The sequence below is a fragment of the Pleurodeles waltl genome, chromosome 7 (genome assembly GCF_031143425.1).
Source record: "Pleurodeles waltl isolate 20211129_DDA chromosome 7, aPleWal1.hap1.20221129, whole genome shotgun sequence".
Taxonomy (NCBI): domain Eukaryota; kingdom Metazoa; phylum Chordata; class Amphibia; order Caudata; family Salamandridae; genus Pleurodeles; species Pleurodeles waltl.
In genome coordinates, this window is record NC_090446.1 from 1,527,397,327 (window position 1) to 1,527,416,296 (window position 18,970).

The window sequence follows — 18,970 nt, forward strand, 5'->3', positions numbered from 1 at the left end:
CACCATGCAGGGAACACATTCAGGCCACAACTATGAGCACTGGGGTCCTGGCTAGCAGGATCCCAGTGAGACAGGCAAAAACAAACTGACACAGAAGTAAAAATTGGGATAACATGCCAGGCAAGATGGTACTTTCCTACACTCGGTGTCCAACTGAGTCCAAACACAGCACTGTGGGCAATATGAGTGTGAACACAACAGCTCGATGTCACACTGAGTCTAAACACAGCACCATGGGCAGTGTGAGTGTGAACACAACACCTCGGTGTCACACTGAGTCTAAACACAGCACCGTGTGCAGTGTGAGTGTGAACACAACACCTCAGTGTCACACTGAGTCTAAACACAGCACCGTGGGCAGTGTTAATGTGAAAACAACACCTTGGTGTCACACTGAGTCTAAACACAGCACTGTGGGCAGTATGAGTGTGAACACACACCTCGGTGTCACACTGAGTCCAAACACAGCACCGTGTGCAGTGTGAGTGTGAACACAACCCCTCAGTGTCACACTGAGTCTAAACACAGCACCGTGGGCAGTGTTAATGTGAACACAACACCTTGGTGTCACACTGAGTCTAAACACAGCACCGTGAGCAGTGTGAGTGTGAACACAACACCTCGGTGTCACACTGAGTCTAAACACAGCACTGTGGGCAGTGTGAGTGTGAACACACACCTCGGTGTCACACTGAGTCCAAACACAGTGCTGTGGGCAATGTGAGTGTGAACACAACACCTTGGTGTCACACTGAGTCTAAACACAGCGCCGTAGGATGTTACTGACGCTGTACACAGCACAATGGGCAGTGTGAGTGTGACACCTCAGGTCACCCTGAGTCCAAACACAGCACTGTGGGGAGTGCTAAGTGTGAACACAACACCTCGGGTGTCACACTGAGTCTAAACACAGCACAACGGGCTGTGCTGGGGGTGAACACAGCGCCTCGGTATTACACTGAGTCTAAACACAGCACCGTGGGCAGTGTGAGTGTGAACACAACACCTTGGTGTCACACTGAGTCTAAACACAGCACTGTACGATGTTACTGATGCTGAACACAGCACTGCGGGCAGTGTGAGCACAACACCTCAGTATCACACTGAGTCTAAACACAGCACTGCGGGCAGTGTGAGTGTGAACACACAACACCTCGGTGTCACGCTGAGACTAAACACAGCACTGTGGGGAGTGTGAGTGTGAACACAACACCTTGGTGTCACACTGAGTCTAAACACAGCACTGTTCGATGTTACTGATGCTGAACACAGCACTGCGGGCAGTGTGAGCACAACACCTCGGTATCACACTGAGTCTAAACACAGCACTGCGGGCAGTGTGAGTGTGAACACACACCTCGGTGTCACACTGAGTCTCAACACAGCACTGCGGGCAGTGTGAGTGTGAACACACACCTCGGTGTCACACTGAGTCTAAACACAGCACCGTGTGCAGTGTGAGTGTGAACACAACACCTCAGTGTCACACTGAGTCTAAACACAGCACCGTGGGCAGTGTTAATGTGAACACAACACCTAGGTGTCACACTGAGTCTAAACACAGCACTGTGGGCAGTATGAGTGTGAACACACACCTCGGTGTCACACTGAGTCCAAACACAGCACTGCGGGCAGTGTGAGCACAACACCTCGGTATCACACTGAGTCTAAACACAGCACCGTGTGCAGTGTGAGTGTGAACACAACACCTCAGTGTCACACTGAGTCTAAACACAGCACCGTGGGCAGTGTTAATGTGAACACAACACCTTGGTGTCACACTGAGTCTAAACACAGCACCGTGAGCAGTGTGAGTGTGAACACAACACCTCGGTGTCACACTGAGTCTAAACACAGTGCTGTGGGCAATGTGAGTGTGAACACAACACCTTGGTGTCACACTGAGTCTAAACACAGCGCCGTAGGATGTTACTGACGCTGTACACAGCACAATGGGCAGTGTGAGTGTGACACCTCAGGTCACCCTGAGTCCAAACACAGCACTGTGGGGAGTGCTAAGTGTGAACACAACACCTCGGGTGTCACACTGAGTCTAAACACAGCACAACGGGCTGTGCTGGGGGTGAACACAGCGCCTCGGTATTACACTGAGTCTAAACACAGCACGGCGGGCAGTGCTGAGGGTGAACACAGCGCCTCGGTGTCACACTGAGTCTAAACACAGCACCGTGGGCAGTGTGAGTGTGAACACAATACCTCGGTGTCACGCTGAGACTAAACACAACACCGTGGGGAGTGTGAGTGTGAACACAACACCTTGGTGTAACACTGAGTCTAAACACAGCACTGTACGATGTTACTGATGCTGAACACAGCACTGCGGGCAGTGTGAGCACAACACCTCGGTATCACACTGAGTCTAAACACAGCACTGCGGGCAGTGTGAGTGTGAACACACACCTCGGTGTCACACTGAGTCTAAACACAGCCCTGCGGGCAGTGTGAGTGTGAACACACACCTCGGTGTCACACTGAATCCAAACACAGTGCTGTGGGCAATTTGAGTGTGAACACAACACCTTGGTGTAACACTGAGTCGAAACACAGCGCCGTAGGATGTTACTGACGCTGTACACAGCACAATGGGCAGTGTGAGTGTGACACCTCAGGTCACCCTGAGTCCAAACACAGCACTGTGGGGAGTGTGAGTGTGAACACAACACCTCGGTGTCACACTGAGTCTAAACAAAGCACTGTGAGGCGTCTGAGTGTGAACACAACACCTCGGTGTCACTCTGAGTCTAAACACAGCACTGTGGGCAGTGTGAGTGTGAACACAGCACCTTGGTGTCACACACTGAGTCTAAACGCAGCACTGTGGGAAGGGCTGAGGGTGAACACAACACCTTGGTGTCCCACTGAGTCTAAACACATCACTGTTGGCAGGGCTGAGGGTGAACACAGCGCCTCGGTGTCACACTGAGTCTAAACACAGCACTGTTGGCAGGGCTGAGGGTGAACACAGCGCCTCGGTGTCACACTGAGTCTAAACACAGCACTGTGGGCAATGTGAGTGTGAACACAATACCTCGGTGTCACACTGAGTCTAAACACAGCACTGTACGATGTTACTGATGCTGAACACAGCACTGCGGGCAGTGTGAGCACAACACCCCGGTGTCACACACTGATTCTAAACACAGCACCGTGAGCAGTGTGAGTGTGAACACAACACCTCGGTGTCACTCACTGAGTCTAAACACAGCACCGTGGGCAGTGTGAGTGTGAACACAACACCTCGGTGCCACACACTGAGTCTAAACACAGCACTGTGGGAGGTGTGAGTGTGAACACGGCATCAGTTTGCTTTACAAGCCTGAGAACTACCTCCGGGGCTGTTACTGAGCACAGGATCTTGCAGCGCTGCGACTGTGAACATAGCTCCTCGGGGAGGGCAGCGCCTAGCACGTGGTGCTGCTGGGACCATTAGTCTGAGGCTGTTTAAACGCCTTGCTGCATGCTTGTGTGTAGGCGGCATCTGCCACATTACCAGAAGCTGCTACCATTTATTTTATTATATATTATGCATTTTCTTTTTATTTAAGCTAATTTTCCGTTCATGCAGGTACATCCAAACAATAAGAACCCAATGCACGTTTCACCGAGAACCAAGGAATTACATAAACGACAATATTAGAGCGCATGTTTGCCATTCCTATTCATAATATTGCATAATTTAGGCAAGGGATCAGTGGCAAACATATGGACACACTCAGCGCCAATCTGCTCTTTTGTGTCTTCTAAAGAATGATATAAAAATGTAAAAACAAAGATCGCTGTTTGGTGTAAATTAACGCTAAGTTTGTCAGTGTGTTGCCGTGATTTCATACATCATCTGCGGCTTCCATAGAGCTGTCTGTGCCTGCCATCACATCACAGGAGCCTCAGCTTCAAACTCTCGCAGGCTGTTCTTGAAACCACTAGCAATATTTCTAATTTTACTGGCACTCAGAGCAGTGTAGATGCATGTTTTTATTTCTTATGCCTTTTTTAATCTGAAAATACATTAGAAGGCTAACAGAGAAAACAAGAATTAGCCCTTCAATGACCTTCCTGGTCACAAGTAACTCTTTCATCGCTTACAATCCAGCGCCTTCACTTTGTAGCTCCTGCCTTCCATTGTGCAGCGCTATATTGCCTTGTAGCTACTTGTGTGATCCATGCAGACCAGCAGACATCTATTGAAGACAGCATTATCTAACATACCACTGTATAAACAAACCCGAATGGTGGTTACTGCCTATGCTTGTATGTGCCAATGCTTGTCTTCCTTCCAGGCCTTGTGATTCCAGGCATCTGTCCTCCCCTTAAGTATATGCAGGCATCTATATGAAGCACATAGGCTCTCATGTACAAGAATCTGATGCGTCGGCTCTGATGCGTCAGATTTATTGCACTGCCCTTCGATCCCCATAATGATGCCATGGATGCACTGTATTTACAATACAGAGGTCTGTGGCGCCCGGTTTCATAGATGCATCAGAAATTCTGACGCATCTGTGGCAATGTTTTCACAGATGCTCCAGAAATTCTGATGCATCTGTGGCGCTAAACCTACGCATTGCTGGACTAGCATAAAAAAAATATGACGCTACTCCAGCAATGCCAGGAGGTCCCCATTGAGAAAAGCCCTGCGTCAGTTTTACACCTGCTCTGAGTAGGCAGTTAAATTCTGATGTAGTGAAGTCGCAGAATGATGCAGTGAAATGTTGTAAATTTCGCAGTGTCAGTTCTGCGTGGCTTTGCCCGTAGGAATGCCTACCCTGAATACATTATACCTGGCGCAGCTATAATGTGACGTAGAGTTTTACAAAATGACGCATCGGGCCCAATGCGTCAGTTTGTAAATGTGGAGCAATCTAGTGCACTGCTTGCGCCACCATTGTGTACAAAAAATTACGCAGTGCAAGGGGCTTGTAAATAAGGCCCTCAATTTCTAGGTGAGTGCCAGAGAAGCGAGCACAGCAGCCCCTGCATGGGTCGCAGGGAGTCTAAGGCAGCTCACTGGGTTTTGTTACTACAATGGGGTTTTGTGTCCAATCATCACTAAAGTTGGATTAAATGTAGTTCCACTTCTACTAATGGGCTTTACAAGAAAGGGTGTAATGAACCACCTGCTCTCCCAGCTTAAGCGGGGGAGCTACTGAAGCAGATTCAATTGTTTTATCTCAGGCTCAGAGACAGGTGACAGAGAGAAATAAAAAATATTAAAAAGGCAAAGGAAACATAAGATAGCGGCAAATGAAGTGAGACAAGATAAAGGAAAAACGTAAAATGTAAATAATGAAAGAAAAAAGGAAAATGAAGCATGAAGGAAAGAGTACAAAAAGGACATCGAAAATAAGGAAAAAAATATAAAAGAAGAAAAAGGCAGGAAATGGGCAGAAAAGAAAGACAGGTGGAAAGAAGAAAAGGAAGAAACAACAAAATAAATAAGATAAATGAAAGGAGAGAGAAGGAAAGCAGACTGAAGGAAGGAAGCGATGAAAGAATTAACGAGTGGAACGAATACAAAAAGAAGAGATGTAAAGAAGGAGTAAAGGAACAACATGAGCATGATAAGAATAAAAGGATTTGAAGAAGGATGGAAAGCTAGAAAATGGTCAGATGGAAGGAAAGAATAATAGACAGAAGGAAAGAAAGATGGGATCAAAGAATGAAATCTACATAAAAACAAAGGCAAGACAATGGAAAGAAGGAAAGAAGCATGAAAAGAAAGAAAGAAGATGGAAAGTAAGAAGGAATGAAGCATAAAAGAAAAAAAAGAAGATGGAAAGAAAGAAGGAATGAAGCATAAAAGAAAAGAAAGAAGATGGAAAGAAAGAAGCATGAAAGGAACGAAAAGAGATGGAAAGAGAGAAAGAAGCAAGAAAGGAAAGAAGGGAGAGGGAAACAAAGAAGGAAAGAAGCATAAGAGGAAAGAAAGGAGGTGAAAAGAAAGAAGGCAAGAAGCATAAAAGAAAAGAAAGAAGATGGAAAGAAAGAAGGAAAAAAGCATGAAAGGAACGAAAAGAGATGGAAAGTAAGAGGGAAAGAAGCAAGAAAGGAAAGAAGGAAAGTAAAAACAAAGAAGAAAAGAAGCATAAGAGGAAAGAAAGAAGGTGGAAAGAAAGAAGGAAAGAAGCATGAAAAGAAAGAAAGACGGACAGAAAGAAGCATGAAAAGAAAGAAGGAAAGAAGCATAAGAGGAAAGCAAGAAGATGGAAAGAAAGAAGGAAAGAAGCATGAAAGGGAAGAAAGATGATAGAAAGACGGATGAAAGGAAAGAAGGAAGATGGAAAGAAAGAAGAAAAGCAGTGTGAAAGAGAAGAAAAAAGATGGAAAGAAAGAAGGAAAGAAACATGAGAGAAAAGAAAGAAGATGGAAAGAAAGCAGGAAAGAAGCATGAAAGGAAAGAAAGAAAATGGAAAGAAATAAGGAAAGAAACATGAAAGTTAAGAAAGAAGATAGAAAGAAGCATGAAAGGAAAGAAAGAAGATGGAAAGAAAGAAGAAAAGCAGCGTGAAAGAGAAGAAAGAAGATAGAAAGAAAGAAAGAAAGAAAGAAAGAAGCATGAGGGAAGAAAGTCGATGGAAAGAAAGAAGCATGAGAGCAAAGAAAGAAGATGGAAAGAAAGCAGAAAAGAAGCATGAGATGAAAGAAAGAAGATGGAAAGAAAGAAGGAAAGAAGCATGAAAGGAAAAAAAGAAGATAGAAACAAATAAGGAAAGAAGCATAAGAGGAAAGAAAAAAGGTGGAAAGAATGAACAAAAAAAGCATGAAAGGAAAGAAGCAAGATGGAAAGAAAGAAGGAAAGAAGGAGGAGGGAAGAAAGAAGATGGAAAGAAAGAAGGAAAGAAGCATGAAAGGAAGGAAAGAAGATGGAAATGATGAATGAGAGAAATGAGCCAGTACAGGTAAATGTGTACTTTGTGGCCATATTCTTGAAATCTGTCTCTAGGATTCCTAAGTTTGCACTCATTTCTGTGAATGTTCCCCAAGGATACAATGCCCATGGCACCTCACAGGAAGAGTTGGGATCAATCACTTCACTTGCACCTTTATTTCTATATATGGGTTAAGGTGTGGGGGTATTTTATTTTTCTGGGTACCCCCTTGCTTTACGGGTTTTCACCGTCCACTGGTTCAGGCGAGTTCCACTGGCTCCTGGTTTATGACCACTGTCACGTAAGTGACCAGTGCTTTGCAAGCGGGTGGCCACTGCCAGGTGCTGTTGATACCCCTCATTTCCTGGGACCCCCTGTTCATGGTCTGGGGTACAGACGGGCAGGTGCCTCGAAGCTGCCAGTGTGGCCCAGTTGTTCCAGTGCCACAAGGCCCTGCAGACCTGGGAGCCTTGGAATAAAGGAAGGGTTTCCAGGGGGCACAGGAGGGAGGGGAAAAGCCTCCCTCTGGGGCAGAGGGAATAGACTCCCCAGGAAGTCACTACCCCAAGCTCCTCACTTCCGGTTCTGCTGCTTCCGCTCACCACCTGCCTCTGCTGGTCTGAGCTCAGACAGGCGTTGTGCTACCTGACCTGGGGGCAGGCAGCACGTCCCACTGCTGCTAGTGGCGTTCTCCTGCAAATGTGTGTGCTTCCGGTTCAAAGTTCAAGGTCTAACTAACAAGCCTGAGGTCAGGCCAGAACCCCAAACAAACACTTCCAACTTGTTCCCAGCCAGAGGAAACAGGCTCCCCCAAGGCATGGCTCCTTCCAGTACCACACGGTAGTGTGGCGGGCAAGTGACTGTGGCTCTGTGGTTGACAGACAGCGGCACATGTCACTCCACTGGGAACTTGACCATCACACCACACTAACTTTTAATTTCCCACAAAATATTTTTGCTTGGGATTTTCTGGCACTATCAAGTAGGTTAGTGACCTTCCATTTCTAGGGTTTTGCATCATTTTCAAAGGATTTTTAGAGCTTCTCGTTACTCACAAGAGGGGCATTTTTAATGTATATATTTATGTTTACATGGACTACATTGCTTGGCGTTATTCTTGAGACAGTGTCACTCGAAGTGTCACACATTTGGTTGTAGAATGTCACGCATACGTACATTGAAGCTATAGAAATGTCACTATCTGAAAACTTGGCAGCTTTAAGTTTCGTGCTGCTCAAATGGGTGTAATTTGCTATTTTTATATGTTTCCCTCGTCTTCATTGCTTTATTTTGCTTGTGAGAAAGTGTCACTCATAGTCATTGAAATGTCACTCATAATTACACAGAAATCATGAAAATGTCACACATAGCAAACTCAAACCTTTGCAGCTATGGCTCTGTGAAAGGACACACTCCATCTCTTCCAGGACGTCTAGAGTGTTACACGCAGCTGACTATTGGGACTCTGAACCAACCCCTGATAGGGCCAACCTCATGCAACCTACCTTCTCTGACCAAGAAAGGCCTCCGAGATGGAGAATGAGGCTGGAAACAGAGAGAAAAGATGAGGTGGCAAGGACTGAGGAAGTAATAAGTACACGTTTCACCCATCTTCACTCAGAGACTAAGAAATTGGGACCGGCTAAAATGATAAGAAGAGACTGCCCATACAGCAACCTACATCCGGCCTCCTTGATTAGCCCCCCCTGTCCAAAGTAGAAACAAACTGAATCCCATTGTGAAGGCTTCCAATGATCTATCCGCCCACTGAGAAGTGTACCTCATAGGAGGACACCCCATGAATCATATCTCTCATGGTGACCTGTTGATGCAGATCCCCACCCAAGAACACACAGTAGCAGAACTCTAATGGTAACTAAGTTTGGTGAGAGTTCAGAATGCAGGGAGTAAATACAACATAGGCACAAGCTCAGCAAACATAAAAGTTACCCACCTAACCCAGGAACTGTTGATCCAAACCATACCCTGAAAAAATCACATGCTTACCTGCATACAGTTCACTTCCATTGGAGCTCTTTCTCAAGCCCTTACTGTTTACACCAATGACGTAACCCAAACCACAGACCCAAGCATTGAACCCTTCTCGCTGGTCATAAGCTCCAATGCTTTCAGAAAGATGGAAGCCGATATAACTCAACAGCTACCCTTGATGGAACCCAAATTGGCTGACACGAGGAGGCGTGCGGAGTGCGCGGAGCCACACTTCATCACGAAGCATGATCAGTTACTGTCCTAAAATCAACCAGGGAGATCCCAGCAGTGGTCGGCGGAAGGATGAGGGCTATCACTGGAGATCCAAGTGCTCTTGCAATCATTAAAGATGCCAAGGTTTACCAGCATGAACCTTAGGAAAGCGTATCTCTTAGATGAAGACCAAAGTCAGCTCAGCCTGGGGGCAGCGAAGGGACTTCGTGGTAATAACAAGAGCTCACTTCCCTAGATCATCACGACAAAATGATTCAATTCCAATTGGCCATAGCAATGTTAATCTATCACAGATCCTCTGGAGAAGAGTTTAACTGACCTCAATATCCTCTGTTTGTAAAATCACAACTGCTCCAAATCCTATTGTGCCAGTCCCATCACTGAAGATGCCTCTGGAAACGAGGGTCCTGGTGCTACCCTACTGAAAAAGCTTTTCCAGCCCGGCCCATATCTCGAGCGACTCGGGCGAATTAATTGTACCCTTACACTACCATTTCCCTTATTTTAGGTCTTGCTGGGTCCAATATCCAAGGTGGGAAATGCAAACGCTTGCAATGCGCTTTGGGCCAGCCTATTGCTTACCATTGGTTGACTTTTTCATCATTCTCTTTTCTTTGCTTCTCACTCAATAGGTTACCTTCCCCTTCTTCTGTTTGTCTCTCCACTGGAGCATGGCTTCTTTACCACCCTTTTGATTGGATGACGTGTATCTCTCCAGTGCTTTAATTCACAGAACTGTTTGAAATACATTTTTTATTTTTATTTTTACACTCCACGCGAGTGCAATAATTTTCTTGTGCTCTCCCACGTGGCTGCTTTCCTACTGAATCGCCATCTCTCACGCTCTCCGTGCTGTTCCCTCGTTGCACCACACAGCATGTCTGTTTCTTCCTCTGCCTCCGCTCAGTTTAGACTTTGGGCCTGATTTGAAACTCAGCGGACGGGTCACTGTGTCACAACAGTGACAGATATCCCGTCCACTGAAATCTAAATTCCGTAAGATATAACAGGATCGCAATACGGCAGACAGGATATCTGTCACCGTTGTGATGGAGTAACCCGTCCGCCAATATCTAAATCGTCCCTTTACTTTTATTTTTACATCCCCCACCTAGCGCCTGCATTTGCTGTTAGGCCACTCTTTTGAAAAAAAACAGCTTTGGAGCACTTTTTATATTTTCTTAATGTACCTCTTCACGATGGTCATCCACCGTCTTGCAGCAGTAAATAAAACAAAAATAAAAAAAAGTCTCTGCAGTATGATGTATGCGAGGTAACAGTAGAGCCGCCCTAGCATTATGATGAATTTTGTGTGAATGATCGGGACGTATGCTAGCCTATAACATCATCAAACTTTCCCTCTTTTTGCAGATGCTGAACATATTCTGAGGCTGGAGGCACTTTAATCAAGTGCAGTGATAGCTCTCTCTTTGTCAAGCCTGCAGAAATTGGTTTGGGCTGCAGCGGGCTGTGTACTTTAGCTACTCAGCCAGGCTTGTCGGAAGGAGCCCTTAATCTCTCTTTTATGATATTGGCAGTGCACAGAGTACATGATTTAATAGGAAGGGTTGTCTAGCTCGGGCACAGTGAAAGACGACTCCACCCAGGTATCTCTAAGAAATGCACTCCGCCAGCCAGCCAGCCACCCCACTGCCAGCCTAGACCTCTGCTGGCACTTTTAAAACTGGGACCTCTGCATCCTCTGGGATCTAAGGCATTCAGATGAAACATACTTGGGAACTTTTGGAGTGAAAATTAAAGAACAGTATGGTTGGCCGACTGCAATAAAAAGCCTGGGACTTCCTGGGGCACCACTGAACTGTAGCAAACAAGTGTGGGGTAACAGTCACCCTGACCTTAGCCCCAAAGAGTGTTACTGAGCCTGAACGTAGCTTCCTGGGCATTACTGAACCATTGCATAGCATATGTGTATCGTTAATGTCACTGTCCAGTATTATATCATTTTCTGGTTTGGAAGTAAAAGAAAACTCAATTAAATCAGAGGAGTGGGAAACATACCTTGCTGGGTCAGACATGGTTTTGTTCATAGCCCATATGCACTTTACTGACACAGCAGACAGATAAACGCCAAGTGTGCCTTATTGCAGAGTGGCATATCACACACTGGGCAGATTCGCAAAGGTAGATATAGACCAAAAGTCTAACTTTACACCTGAAGTGTAAGTCTACACCTGAAGTCTAACTTTACAACTGAAGTCTACCTTTACACCAGAAGTCGAAACTTTAGACCAAAAGTCTAACTTTAGACCTAAAGTCAAAGGGCCCAATTCACAAAGGTATATTTAAATCAAAAGTCTAACTGTAGACATGAAGTCTAAGTTTAGACCAAAATTCTAACTTTAGATCCAAAGTCAAAGGGCCCAATTCACAAAGGTATATTTAAACCAAACGTCTGACTTTAGACATGAAGTCTAAGTTTAGACCAAAATTCTAACTTAGATCTAAAGTCTTAAGGGCCTGATTCACAAAAGTGGATTTAGACCAAAAGTGTAACTTTAGACCTGAAGTCTAAATTTAGACCTGACGTGTAAGGGCCAATTTCACAAAGGTAAAGTTAAACCAAAAGTCTAACTTTACTACTTTTTGGTATTCACACAGGTAAAGTTAGACCAAAAGTTAAACTTTACCAGCAGTGAAGTTAGACTTTTAGTCTAAGTTAGACTTTTGGTCAAACTTTACCATTGTGAATCAGGTCCAACGTTTGTAACTGATAGGTGTGTAGCAGACAAAGCTTGTAACAGACAGGTATGCAGCAGGCTATGCTTGCAAGAGATGGGTATGCAGCAGGCTATGCTTGCAAGAGATGGGTATGCAGCACGCTATGCTTGCAAGAGATGGGTATGCAGCAGGCTATACTTGCAAGAGATGGGTGTGCAGCAGGCTATGCTTGCAAGAGATGGGTGTGCAGCACGCTATGCTTGCAAGAGATGGGTATGCAGCAGGCTATACTTGCAAGAGATGGGTATGCAGCAGGCTATGCTTGCAAGAGATGGGTATGCAGCAGGCTATGCTTGCAAGAGTATGCTTGCAAGAGATGGGTATGCAGCAGACTATGCTTGCAAGACATGGGTATGCAGCAGTCTATGCTTGCAAGACATGGGTGTGCAGCAGGCTATGCTTGCAGGAGATGGGTATGCAGCAGGCTATGCTTGCAGGAGATGGGTATGCAGCAGGCTATGCTTGCAAGAGATGGGTATGCAGCAGACTATGCTTGCAAGAGATGGGTATGCAGCAGGCTATGCTTGCAGGAGATGGGTATGCAGCAGGCTATGCTTGCAGGAGATGGGTATGCAGCAGACTATGCTTGCGAGAGATGGGTATGCAGCAGGCTATGCTTGCGAGAGATGGGTATGCAGCAGGCTATGCTTGCGAGAGATTGGTATGCAGCACGCTATGCTTGGAAGAGATGTGTATGCAGCAGGCTATGCTTGCAGGAGATGGGTATGCAGCAGGCTATGCTTGCAAGAGATGAGTGTGCAGCAGGCTATGCTTGCAAAAGATGGGTGTGCAGCAGGCTATGCTTGCAAGAGATGGGTGTGCAGCAGGCTATTCTTGCAAGAGATGGGTGTGCAGCAGGCTATGCTTGCAAGAGATGGGCGTGCAGCAGGCTATGCTTGCAAGAGAGGGGCGTGCAGCAGACTATGCTTGCAAGACATGGGCGTGCAGCAGGCTATGCTTGCAAGAGATGAGCGTTCAGCAGGCTATGCTTGCAAGACATGGGCGTGCAGCAGGCTATGCTTGCAAGAGATGGGTGTGCAGCAGGCTATGCTTGCAAGACATGGGTATGCAGCACGCTATGCTTGCAAGAGATGGGTATGCAGCAGGCTATGCTTGCAAGAGATGGGTATGCAGCAGGCTATGCTTGCAAGAGTATGCTTGCAAGAGATGGGAATGCAGCAGACTATGCTTGCAAGACATGGGTATGCAGCAGGCTATGCTTGCAAGAGATGGGTGTGCAGCAGGCTATGCTTGCAGGAGATGGGTATGCAGCAGGCTATGCTTGCAGGAAATGGGTATGCAGCAGGATATGCTTGCAAGAGATGGGTATGCAGCAGACTATGCTTGCAAGAGATGGGTATGCAGCAGGCTATGCTTGCAGGAGATGGGTATGCAGCAGACTATGCTTGCGAGAGATGGGTATGCAGCAGGCTATGCTTGCAAGAGATGGGTATGCAGCAGGCTATGCTTGCGAGAGATTGGTATGCAGCAGGCTATGCTTGCAAGAGATGGGTATGCAGCAGGCTATGCTTGCGAGAGATTGGTATGCAGCACGCTATGCTTGGAAGAGATGTGTATGCAGCAGGCTATGCTTGCAGGAGATGGGTATGCAGCAGGCTATGCTTGCAAGAGATGGGTGTGCAGCAGGCTATGCTTGCAAAAGATGGGTGTGCAGCAGGCTATGCTTGCAAGAGATGGGTGTGCAGCAGGCTATGCTTGCAAGACATGGGCGTGCAGCAGGCTATGCTTGCAAGAGATGGGCGTGCAGCAGACTATGCTTGCAAGACATGGGCGTGCAGCAGGCTATGCTTGCAAGAGATGGGCGTTCAGCAGGCTATGCTTGCAAGACATGGGCATGCAGCAGGCTATGCTTGCAAGAGATGGGTGTGCAGCAGGCTATGCTTGCAAGACATGGGTATGCAGCACGCTATGCTTGCAAGAGATGGGTATGCAGCAGGCTATGCTTGCAAGAGATGGGTATGCAGCAGGCTATGCTTGCAAGAGTATGCTTGCAAGAGATGGGTATGCAGCAGACTATGCTTGCAAGACATGGGTATGCAGCAGGCTATGCTTGCAAGAGATGGGTGTGCAGCAGGCTATGCTTGCAGGAGATGGGTGTACAGCAGGATATGCTTGCAAGAGATGGGTATGCAGCAGACTATGCTTACAAGAGATGGGTATGCAGCAGACTATGCTTGCAGGAGATGGGTATGCAGCAGGCTATGCTTGCAGGGAATGGGTATACAGCAGACTATGCTTGCAAGCAATGGGTATACAGCAGGCTATGCTTGCAAGAGATGTGTATGCAGCACGCTATGCTTGCAAGAGATGTGTATGCAGCAGGCTATGCTTGCAGGAGATGGGTATGCAGCAGGCTATGCTTGCAAGAGATGGGTGTGCAGCAGGCTATGCTTGCAAAAGATGGGTGTGCAGCAGGCTATGCTTGCAAGAGATGAGTGTGCAGCAGGCTATGCTTGCAAGAGATGGGTGTGCAGCAGGCTATGCTTGCAAGAGATGGGTATGCAGCAGGCTATGCTTGCAAGAGATGGGTATGCAGCAGGCTATGCTTGCAATAGATGGGTATGCAGCAGGCTATGCTTGCAAGAGATGGGTATGCAGCAGACTATGCTTGCAAGAGATGGGTATGCAGCAGGCTATGCTTGCAAGACATGGGTATGCAGCAGGCTATGCTTGCAAGACATGGGTATGCAGCAAGCTATGCTTGCAATAGATGGGTATGCAGCAGGCTATGCTTGCAAGAGTATGCTTGCAAGAGATGGGTATGCAGCAGGCTATGCTTGCAAGAGATGGGTATGCAGCAGACTATACTTGCAAGAGATGGGTATGCAGCAGGCTGTGCTTGCAAGAGATGGGTATGCAGCAGGCTATGCTTGCAAGACATGGGTATGCAGCACACTATGCTTGCAAGAGATGGGTATGCAGCAGGCTATGCTTGCAAGAGATGGGTATGCAGCAGGCTATGCTTGCAAGAGATGGGTATGCAGCAGGCTATGCTTCCAAGAGTATGCTTGCAAGAGATGGGAATGCAGCAGACTATGCTTGCAAGACATGGGTATGCAGCAGGCTATGCTTGCAAGAGATGGGTGTGCAGCAAGCTATGCTTGCAGGAGATGGGTATGCAGCAGGCTATGCTTGCAGGAAATGGGTATGCAGCAGGATATGCTTGCAAGAGATGGGTATGCAGCAGACTATGCTTGCAAGAGATGGGTATGCAGCAGACTATGCTTGCAGGAGATGGGTGTGCAGCAGACTATGCTTGCAAGCGATGGGTATGCAGCAGGCTATGCTTGCAAGAGATGGGTGTGCAGCAGGCTTTGCTTGCAAGAGATGGGTGTGCAGCAGGCTATGCTTGCAAGAGATGTGTATGCAGCAGGGTATGCTTGCAGGAGATGGGTATGCAGCAGGCTATGCTTGCAAGAGATGGGTGTGCAGCAGGCTATGCTTGCAAGAGATGGGTGTGCAGCAGGCTATGCTTGCAAGAGATGGGTGTGCAGCCGACTATGCTTGCAAGAGATGAGTGTGCAGCAGGCTATGCTTGCAAGAGATGGGTGTGCAGCAGGCTATGCTTGCAAGAGATGGGTGCGCAGCAGGCTATGCTTGCAAGAGATGGGTATGCAGCAGGCTATGCTTGCAAGAGATGGGTATGCAGCAGGCTATGTTTGCAATAGATGGGTATGCAGCAGGCTATGCTTGCAAGAGTATGCTTGCAAGAGATGGGTATGCAGCAGGCTATGCTTGCAAGAGATGGGTATGCAGCAGACTATACTTGCAAGAGATGGTTATGCAGCAGACTATGCTTGCAAGAGATGGGTATGCAGCAGACTATGCTTGCAAGAGATGGGTATGCAGCAGACTATGGGCCTGATTTAGATCTTGGTGGAGGAAAATACTCTGTCATAAACATGACGGATATTCCTTCCACCATATTACAACCCCATTATATCTTATGGAGGTCATGATACGGCGGACAGAATATCCGTCACATTTGTGACAGAGTGTTCCATCTGCCAAGATTTAAATCAGGCCCCATGTTTGTAACAGACGGGTACACAGTGGACTATGTATGCAACAGATGGGTATAGGCAAACTATGTTTCGAACATAACTGTTTGCAGCAGACTACGTTTGGAACAGACGGGTATGCAGCAGACTATGTAACAGGCAGGTATGCAGCGGGCTATGTAACAGACGACCATGCAGCGGACTATGTAACAGACGGACATGCGGCGGGCTATGTAACAGACGGACATGCGGCGGGCTATGTAACAGACGGACATGCGGCGGACTATGTAACAGACGGACATGCAGCGGACTATGTAACAGACGGACATGCAGCGGACTATGTAAGAGACAGACATGCGGCGGGCTATGTAACAGACGGACATGCAGAGGGGAAGTAACAGACGGACATGCAGCGGACTATGTAACAGACGGACATGCGGCGGGCTATGTAAGAGACGGACATGCGGCGGGCTATGTAACAGACGGACATGCAGCGGACTATGTAACAGACGGACATGCAGTGGGCTATGAGCCTGATTTAGAGTTTGGTGGATGTGGTTATTCCATCACAAAAATAACAGATAGCCCGTCCACTGATTTACGCTTCCATTTTATAAAATGGCAGACGTGATATCCGTCAAGTCACGTTTGTGACGGAGTAAGCTGTTCGCCAAATTCTAAATCAGGCGCTATGTTTGGAGCAGGTGGGTACACCCTAGACGTTGCTTGTCACCGACAGGTGCAAAACAGACTATGGCTGCAGCAGATGGAAATATAGTCCATCAGACTTGCTCTGCTTATAACAGAACGGTGTACAAGATGAAGTGTTTATAAACAGAAGGATTTATAAAATAAAGTGCATATACCACATATACTGTGTACTGCTTAGAGGAGGTACATATCAGCACGGGTCTTCAAACGAAGGGGGGCCTGAGCCTCCATGTGGTGTCCTGAATTGGTCATGGGGCCCCAGACCCTTGTCAAGAGGAGCATCATGCTGAAAAGTATACTTTGTTTTTATTTTATTGAGAAATGGCAGTGAGCCATCTGTAATGCTCCATCGTTATATTTTTTGTGACTGACGTTGCGGCTGGGAGTAGGTGTCAAGAGGACAGTGGTCCCAAAAAAATCATCAAACTCCCTCCCCATTTCAGACAAAGGAGCACTCGAGGGATGTTGGCAATCATCTATTTCCATTTTAAATGGGATAACAGAGCACAACTGCATTGTGTGAGCTACTAAACATGTTAAGAGCTACCATTTTTATAGAATTATTGTGAAAAAACTTGCTTGTCATTCTGGGGTTCTGATTACTTTTTTTACAAGGGGGTGTGGCACTAAAACGTCTGAAGACCAATGGTATACAGTATACCTTGCACATTGCATTGAGAGCTATACAGGACAAGCAGCTTAAAATGATAAATAAATAGCAACTCTCAAGCACTCATGTTGATGCAGCCCTTTCTTCTAATGCATGGCCAGCTACTGAATACTCTCCTTACAACAGATAGATGATGTACATGATGCATTGATTATATATCATGTTGTTTACAGATCTACAGAGCAGCGTGAACAGCAATATGCGCAGCATCATTCAACCCCCAAAGAGGCAGAGTTTCCAGGCAGAAGATCCCCACTGGACCTTGACTTACACTCTGCTTTGGCACAGATCAGGCTGACGGAGGGGTTGTTGAAGGACTTGAGGATGCGGGACACCGCCAGGCTGATGTCTTCGTTGCTGGGGTACAGGCTGACGGATGCAAAGCGCAGGTACTGGAGCTTGGGCGTTTCTTCTGGACCTACCTTCACATGAGGAATCTAGAGGAAGAACAAAGACTGGTGTAAGAGACAAGTCCTGGTAAGAAGGAAGAAGTCAAGAAGAGGGGCTTAGAGGTCCTGGTAGAGGGGACGAACTCATGGAGTGGGGCTCAGAGATCCTGGCAGAGGGTAAGACATGAATGAGAGGGGCTCCGAGATCCTGGCAGAGGGCAAGACATGAAGGAGGGGGGCTCAGAGGTCCTGGTAGAGGGTAAGACATGAAGGAGAGGGGCTCAGAGGTCCTGGTTGAGGGGAAGAAGTCAAGGAGGGGGGCTCAGGGATCTTGGCAGAAGGAAGGAAGTCGAGGAGATGGGCTCAGAGGTCCTGACAGAGGTAAGAAGCCAATGAGATGGGCTCACATGTCCTCGAAGGGAGGAAAAAGTCACGGAGAGGGGCTCAAAAGTCCTGGCAGAGGGTAAGACGTGAAGGAGAGATGCTCAGAGGTCCTGGCAGAAGTCAAGGGGATGGGCCCAGAGGTCCTGGTAGGAAGGAAGAAGGCAAGAAGAGGGGCTTAGAGGTCCTGGCAGAGGGGAAGAAGTTAAGGAGATGGGCTCAGAAGTCCTGGCACAGGGGAATAACTCAGGAAAAAGAGTTCAAAGGTCCTGGCAGCAGAGATGAAGTCAAAGAGAGGGGCTCAGAAGTCCTGCAGAGACAAAGAAGTCAGGGAGAGGGGCTCAAAGGTCCTGGCAGAGAAGAAGAACTCAAGGAGAGGGGCTCAGAAGTCCTGTCAGAGAAGAAGTAGTCAAGGAGAGGGGCTCAGAGGTCATGGCAGAGAGGCAGAAGTCAAGAAGACAAGGACACTGGCTCAGCAGACAGGGAGCAACCTCACCAAAATATAGAAATCAGTCTGGACTTAATAGTCCAAATGAAACAACATAACACAGAGGCAGAAGCGTAACTCAAGCCCCTTTAGCTGCTATGGCATGGGGGCGGCACCCCCTTAGCTGGCCCCTATTCGGCCGAATGCCAATGAATATCTGTGAAATATGGGAGACTCAGGGGCCCCTCATCAGATTCTGCAGAGGCCTGTCTGTTTACTTTATATCACTGCACAGAGGGCCCCGGGAAGGGAAGGGAATGAGAGGAAAGGGAAGGGAATGAGAGGGAAGGGAAGGAAAGGGAAGGGAAAGGAAGGGAAGAGAATGAGAGGGAAGGGAAGGGAATGAGAGGGAAGGGAAGGAAAGGGAAGGGAAGGGAAGGGAAGGGAAGGGAAGGGAATGAGAGGGAAGGGAATGAGAGGGAAGGGAAGGAAAGGGAAGGGAAGAGAATGAGAGGGAA

General features: G+C 47.2%; 1 protein-coding gene across 2 annotated transcripts in view; it reads right to left on the reverse strand.

The window, feature by feature from the left end:
* Positions 1-18,970, reverse strand: part of GRIK5 (glutamate ionotropic receptor kainate type subunit 5) — a 994,397-nt gene that overhangs the window by 160,170 nt on the left and 815,257 nt on the right. For both annotated transcript variants that reach the window (XM_069201377.1, XM_069201378.1), the window contains one exon: positions 17,527-17,692. In XM_069201377.1, coding sequence (XP_069057478.1) covers positions 17,527-17,692 — 166 coding nt within the window. The remainder of the gene's footprint in view (positions 1-17,526; positions 17,693-18,970) is intronic.